Source organism: Centroberyx affinis, unplaced genomic scaffold (assembly GCF_046629955.1).
Source record: "Centroberyx affinis isolate AG114_WGS23_722 - 3 ecotype Tasmania unplaced genomic scaffold, CSIRO-AGI_Caff_v1 ptg000450l_1, whole genome shotgun sequence".
NCBI lineage: Eukaryota > Metazoa > Chordata > Actinopteri > Beryciformes > Berycidae > Centroberyx > Centroberyx affinis.
The window spans coordinates 74,288-81,603 of record NW_027279112.1 but is presented as its reverse complement, the minus strand read 5'-3'; the positions used below and the strand labels follow the sequence as shown (position 1 = coordinate 81,603).

General features: G+C 44.8%; 1 protein-coding gene across 2 annotated transcripts; it reads left to right on the top strand.

Moving 5' to 3' along the window:
• Positions 1 to 2,007: 2,007 nt before the first annotated feature.
• On the top strand, positions 2,008 to 6,958 carry paplnb (papilin b, proteoglycan-like sulfated glycoprotein). Of its 2 annotated transcripts, none has more exons than XM_071517047.1 (13): positions 2,008 to 2,117; positions 2,384 to 2,466; positions 2,842 to 2,951; positions 3,323 to 3,383; positions 3,489 to 3,591; positions 3,827 to 3,957; positions 4,139 to 4,456; positions 4,602 to 4,778; positions 4,895 to 5,045; positions 5,124 to 5,204; positions 5,671 to 5,827; positions 5,910 to 5,988; positions 6,325 to 6,958. In XM_071517047.1, the coding sequence occupies exons 2-13, from the start codon at positions 2,410 to 2,412 to the stop codon at positions 6,607 to 6,609; spliced, it is 1,710 nt and encodes a 569-aa protein (XP_071373148.1). In that variant the 5' UTR covers positions 2,008 to 2,117; positions 2,384 to 2,409; the 3' UTR covers positions 6,610 to 6,958. The 2 variants fall into 2 exon arrangements, with proteins under 2 accessions (XP_071373148.1, XP_071373147.1); XM_071517046.1 differs by having other exon boundaries at positions 6,322 to 6,958.
• The last annotated feature ends 358 nt before the right edge of the window (positions 6,959 to 7,316 follow it).

Sequence of the window (7,316 nt, the reverse complement as noted above, 5' to 3'; positions counted from 1 at the left end):
GACTTCTCTCTGCCATTTGATCTTTGACATCTGTTGGCTACCAGCTAAACCTTCCCGGTATCTGTTTTACAGAAGTGTGACTCGAGTATCAGGCGGCTAGGAGCAGCTACATCAGGAGGATGGAATCAGACGCACAGGCTCCAAGGTCGGACACCCAGCTCCCGGAGGGCTCCGACGCCCGGGCCGGCAGTCCGGGGGCGTCCGGGTTCGAGGTCACCGCCGACCGCCTGGAGCAGCTGATGAAGAGCATGGAGGTGCTGCTGTCGGACGTGGAGCAGCTGCGGAGCCACTGCAGCCACCAGGCCACCGAGCTCATGCGCACGGCGGTGGAGCTGAGGCAGCAGCAGGAGGAGCTGAAGGAGAGCTACACGGAGCTGACCCGTGACATGCAGGAGGTCATGGATACCATGGAGGACCTGCTCAGCACCAAGAGTGCCTTCGACACCAAGGAGAAGCAGGCGCAGAAACTGAACCGGCAGCTCTGAGGGGCAGAACGTGACTGGGACAGGCTGTGACAGACTGCTCGTCATTGTGGGGAAAACCAAGACTGTGAGGGTGGGGTTTGTGGATTTGGGATGTGTGAGTCTGCACTTGGGTACGGAAGGGGGAGGTAGAGGTTGTGGATTGGGTTTTCATGGCTTCGAAAATATGCTTTAATGAGATTCCTGAATTGTATTATATTGTTGTTGTCAGGTGAAAACCTTATAATTCCAGTCTTGGTGATTTTCAGTGTTTTAACTTCAGTTGAAGGACCACATGCTCCTCTATGGACTGGGAAAATTATACATTCTACATTCAAAACCAATTAAATGAACTCAAAAATGCATGGCCATCAAGCTAAAAACAAAACTGTTTTTCTTTTGGAGATACAAGGTTTTTACTATAGACTTCTGCTGTGCAAATGGTGATTTTAGGGCTACATCAGGCACCATTCACTGAGGAGGCACCAAACTAAGGAGTTTGTAAAAGCATGCGTGATTCTGTGTCATTGCACTCAGTCCAGTATGTCACACTGTCTCCTTTGGGTCAAAGGGGACACTCATCCACATCACCAAAGTGCGAGGAGACGTCTATATAAATCACTGCACTCACCACAGGTGAGGACCATGCAGAGGTCCAACCCTGTGCCATGTGTCAACAAATGATTTAGGAAGGTTTCTGCACCCAACCACTATCTTTCTTTCCTCTTCTCACTCAGTCACTTTGTGTTGATAGATTAAAGTATATATTTCAGTCTTGTCAGCCTGGGTGTCTCCTCCAGCCCGTCCTCTGGTGAAGTTCTGGCACGGGAATGTCGCTCCCCGCTGGTGGCTGGTGGTACACCCCTCATATTCTCTCCCCTCTGGGGCAACGCTCCACTGTGATTTCTCTCTAAAATAAACCTAAATACCCCCCTGACGCCATGCACCTCCCACCAGCTCCTCTGCTGTGATTTATCGGTGTATATTTAGTGGTTATGGGACGTGCGATAGGGACATTCAGTGGTCCGCATCCTGAACCGATATCAACCCACGGGAAACTTTAGGATCTCTTTTTAACCTGCATACTACATCATTATCTTCTATATCTTCTTGTGCTTTTATGTATATTACGGCAATTTCTGTATAAAACAATTAAATTATGTCTGCTCTAATATCCTCTTTCTCTTCTTCTGTATTTTGCAATGAGAAAATCCAATGATTATGTTCTTTTTCTTGCCCAAGGACACCAGTAGGCCTATTATACTTTTTAAATGTTGTCTTACTACTGAAACACAAAGAGTACTGGCAATTTGCCATAATCAGACTTCTATGTTCCATTTAACAAAATAAACAGATGAACAGACTTTATCCAGAACTAGTAAAACAAAAGCAATCTTCTGACAAGTTTCCCTACGAGTGTTAAAAATAGAAGGGAGTAATCACAGCCAAACAGTCAAAATCCTTCTGGGAAGAAAAAAAATCCTGTGTCTTCTACGCTTGAAACCCGACACCTATGGGCTGTGGTGTTGGCGAGCAGAGAGGGTGAGAAGATAGAAAGCTGGGTGTCAGTGCCTACCTTCTCTCTTGAGGTGCGCTTCGCTCTGGACTACTGGTCATCCAACTGGATTTCATCCACTGGGGATTCATTTCAATAAGGTAAGAGACAATACCCATCTGCTGCAATTTATTATCTTTTTTGAGGGGGAATGTGATCTACAATTACCTGTTCCATCTATCCAAGAGAAAAATTGATTTACACATTTAATGCTTTGATTAAAAATTAGCAAAAAAAGATTCAGGGGTATCTGTGAAATTAGGCAAATGTACATATTGGTGCACAATAATGTTATTAATGGACTAATTATATCCACAGCGAGTACTGGCATGAAAAGTTGACAATATTTAGTTACTGTCTTCATCAGTTGACGTGCAGAGGCTCCTGGTGGACATGAACATCCTGCAGGTCCTGGCTGTCCTACAGCTGCTTTCTGTACCGGCATTCACTGTGAGTCTCACTTCATACAGTATTACTACATATTGCTTTCCAGTATCAAATACTGCTGAGAGATATTGCGAAGAACACTTGGTACGGTATGGTCAAAACCCCAAAACACCATGTTTGTTACTTCAACAAAGAAAACAACCCAACATGTAATTTTGATACAGAAATGCACCAGGAGTGATGCGTTCACATGTCACAGAGCAGCTTTATGTAAATGTTATGCAACGTTTAGGGACTGCTTTGTGGTTAAATGTTCCCGCTTCTATTCTGGTGTGTCTCGTCTGCTCTTAGTATGTGTTAGTGGTTCGTGGCGGGCTATGGTATGGCGTGTGCTAGTACTGTGTGTTCCAGCTTGTACTTTTCTTGTTTGTTTTCCAGCTAACGCGGCCCAGCCATGACTACTGGGGGGAGTTTGGAGCCTATGGGCCATGCAGCCGCACCTGTGGCACAGGAGTGGCAATGAGGACCAGGAAATGTATTACTTCAAGGTAAGACAGGGAGACATATTAATTTATTTATTGAGCATGATGTTTGCTTTTATTTGCTTGTTAAAGCACTTTGTGAAAAAAAAAAGTGCTATACAAATAAAGTGTATTATTTTCATTTTATCCTTATTTTTAATCGGCCGATGTATGACTCCCATTATTATTTCTACCACTGGTGTTTCTTTTGTTACTACAATGATATCATTAATGTCATCAAATGCTTAGTAATGTAAATGTATTTTACCAGGCCAATAAAGCCCAATGATTTAATTGAACTGAAGTGAATTCAGTTGTATTGAACTGAATTGAGAGAAGAGAGGGAGAGAAATAAACATATTTGGCTTACATTTCTGATTCTTTTCTCTCTCCTGCAGGACAGATGGAGGACATAACTGCCCAGGATCCTCCAAGTCCTTCCGCACCTGTAATACACAGGTAATCGTGCTTACACTAATTTCTCTCTCACACACTTTCTTTACGTGTGTGCATGTATACATATGTATTGTACATATGGTAATAATCGAACATTTTGCTCATTAGGAATGTCCAGTAGGAGCCAGGGACTTCAGAGAGGAGCAGTGCTCCCAGTATGACAGAGCAGACTTCCAGAGCAAAAGCTACACATGGCTGCCTTTCTATGGAGGTAAAAGATTTACTAGGTGCATCCAGATTAAGTGGATCTGGGTGAAAATAGTTCTTGGTGTTTGTTTGAAACCGCTTGGAGTAGGAAATGTGTGGGGTTTACCATCAAGGCAAGTTGTCAATCATAGAAAAGTAAATTGTCCTATATGGCAAACCCCATCCATCTTTGTGACTGTTACAGCTTTTATATCCTATAGCAGGACTTTTACAGATGTGTCTGTCTGTCTGTTCTGTAGCAACCAATCCATGTGAGCTGAACTGCGTCCCCAGAGGAGAGAACTTCCACTACAGACACAGACCTACAGTGGTGGATGGGACACCTTGCTATGTGGGCCGCAGTGACATCTGTGTGGATGGTGTCTGCAGGGTACAAACAAAACTTTATTTTAATTTTTATTTATCTAGGGAAAGCTCACTCATCATGCATTCACTTTTTATGGGTCACACCACCTGTATTTTTTCTCAGCTGATTTATCAGAATTTGGGTTTAAGTGTGTTTTCCAGGAAATTGGACCCGATGACTATACTTTTCATTTGTCCCTTCCCAGCTCCTGATCCATGGAGAGTTCCCTGGCTTGGATGATGACGTGAACTCTGTACACTCTGGTATTCCTGTTGCTGTTGCTCCCCACCCGAGGGAGACGCGCACATACATCTACAGGACCGGTGTCTACGGCGAGTGCTCTGCCACTTGTAACGGAGGCATGCAGTACCGCAGTGTGGAGTGCTTGGTCCAGGACCCGGCGGCCCCCCGTGTGGTGGACGAGTCTTACTGCATTACCCAGCGCCTGCAGAGGCCACCGAGCCAGCAGGCCTGCAACATGCATCCGTGTGTCACTGAATACAGCGTGTCCAGCTTCAGTGTGGTCAGTACCTTACAGCAGAGGAATCCCAAACTTTAATTTTGAGACATAAGCATAATTGTTACTGTTTAAAAATGCTACACAACCTTAATTCATTATTTTCTCTGGTGACTCTAATACGGAATATTTTCTCCTTGGTGATGGTCAGTGTTCGGTGACTTGCGGGGAAGGCCAGCAGACGAGGGAGGTGTTCTGCGTGGGCTCTGGAGGACAGCGTCTGGCTGATCACGCCTGTAGCGGACTGGCTCGACCCCCCGCTGTCCAGGCCTGCCGCCGGCCCGCCTGCCACACACACATCACCTGGCATGTGACCGACTACGGACTGGTAAGTGATGGGAAAAGAGAGTGACTGAGAGTGTACTGAAGCTTTTTATCTCCTCGTTCTTTACTTATTTCCCCCTGTTTCACCTCATAATGATCTCTCCTCTTATCTCTCTTCAGTGCACTAGGAGCTGTGGTGGCGGGGTGAGGGAGAGGAGGGTGGGCTGTTTCGACACAGATCTGAACCCCTATGCGGAGGCCAGGTGTGGAGCCAGTGGCAGACCCACTACCGTGGAGACGTGCAACTCGCAGCCCTGCCCCGGAGCACAAAGTGAGCCAAATTCTACTCTGCCACACACTCTTTTTGCTTTAGTGTATGTTCTGTTTACTCAATGTTGTCTCTCTCTAGTGGTCCCAAGTGTGCAGGAGCCCAGATCACACGAAAGCACCATGAGAGGATTTGTGCCCTATGTTCCAGGAGAGTCTGCAGGTATGTACGTTTTTGTTTCAGTGATGTTATTGCATGTTTGAACATGGAAATGTGAACACAGGTTTCTATGTGTGTGTGCTTAAAAGACAGAGTAGTAGTAAAAAAGATGAGCAAGGAATCTGAAAACTGAATGTACAGCCAGTTCTACAAGATCACCCAAACAAGCCAGTTTTGAATGAATGTGTCCTCAGGCATTACACAAAAACTACCTTCATGGTCTAATTTTCCCTGTCTAGACTGTGATTATACTGCTTTCTCACTGGTTTCATTCACAAACACAAAGCTCAAACTGTTTCTTTTACTACCTTACTACCAAAGGCCATATTTAGATCCTAAAATAAATTACACAGCTACTACCAAATATTATCCCCAATGCCTACAAATAAAGATAAACCTATATTTTGCACAGGTATGTACTGTAGCAGTATATATGTATGTTTAACCATGTCTGTTGGTCTCAATTTAGACCCCAGGCCACACGCAAACATTGCCTATGATCCCTACCGCTCAGTAGTTGGCCCTTACTGTGCACAGTCATACTATGGCTGCTGTCCTGATGGCCACACCCCTGCCACCGGGCCCAGGAACGAGGGCTGCACCCAAGGCGACTGTGCTGGCAGCAGGTAAGACTGCTTCCCGTTCCCCCTCCTCCTAACCAACGTCTGACATGTTTGTTTCCCATGCTGAAAAGTCTCTCTCCCTTAGATTTGGCTGTTGTTTGGATGGAGTGACTTCAGCTCAAGGGTTTGGACGGGCAGGATGTCCTGAGTACCAGACAACCGTAGTAAGAATTGCATTCTTCTTCTTTCGTCAAAATTATTACTGTTCTTTTCCCATTAGACTTTACATTTCTCTTGACCTTTTTCCCTCCCCAGACAGGTCGCTAGCATTTGTGTGGATTCCACAATCCATCAGTCATCATCATTATTCTGAATGGGTTTTTAGAATAGAACAGAACAAAATGGTGGCTGCTTGCCTGCCATCAAGTAGCTTGTAGGGTAAACAAACTTACCAGCTATACTTAAAGATTTACCAGCATGTGGCTGGTTGCTAATTTCCTAATCTGTCTTTTCTCTCTCTCTCTCTCTCTCTCTCTCTCTCTCTCTCTCTCTCTCAGCAGCACCCACCCACCCCTGTCCGTCCTCCCACTGGTAATGTGTGCTCCCTGCCACGTGATGAGGGTCCCTGCGATACCTGGAAGGTCCGGGTCTACTATGATTCAGGCAATGGCAAATGTACCGAGTTCTGGTACGGAAGTTGCCAGGGCAACGGCAATAACTTTGCGTCCCTGGAGGCGTGCCAGAGAGAGTGTGGCGGTGTGGTGAGGGTGGCCCCACGTGCAACTACCCCACGAGCGACTGCGAGGAGGGCGACAACCAGGGGCGTCCGGAGGGCGAGGGCATAATACCTAATACCTCCTATACATGGGATGAACCAGAATGCCCTCTCTTTGAAACGTATTACATGACATCTGTACACACACACACACACGCAAGTGCACACATAAACACTCACACACATATACACACATACACACACACACACACACACACAGATGAGATAAGATAATAACAGATAAATATAATAAAATTTACCATATCCAGCCCTACATTTAAACACCTGACTATATTATAAAGAATAAACCTGCCCTTCAAAGTAGGCTATACTTTCTTTTTTCTGACAAGATCCCTGCTCTTTTATCTGTATTGTATTGCTTTTATTGTCTGTGTAGCTCAATGTATACATTTTTTGGTGAGGACTCACTTGAAAAAATAAAGTTCATCTCAATGTTACTGCCCCAGTTAAATAAAAATGACTCAATAAAGTGTCTGTACTGATGGACAAAGGAGTAAGTGTGTGATGGAAACTAAAGCTTAAAATCACAATAAGTGGAGTAACCTTTAGAAAAAAACAGACTGGTATGTGTTTTGTCTCTGCTCTTGTAATGTTCCCATGCAGTCCTGAGGAGCTGCCACTTAACTTAATCTGATAATGAAGGCTGCTTCTTATTCAATTTTTTTTCTGATTTTACAAAAAAAAAAAAAAAAATCATGTTGTGAAAATTAAAAAGAAGAGATTCGTTTGGTTGGTATTAAACACAGAATTTAAGGA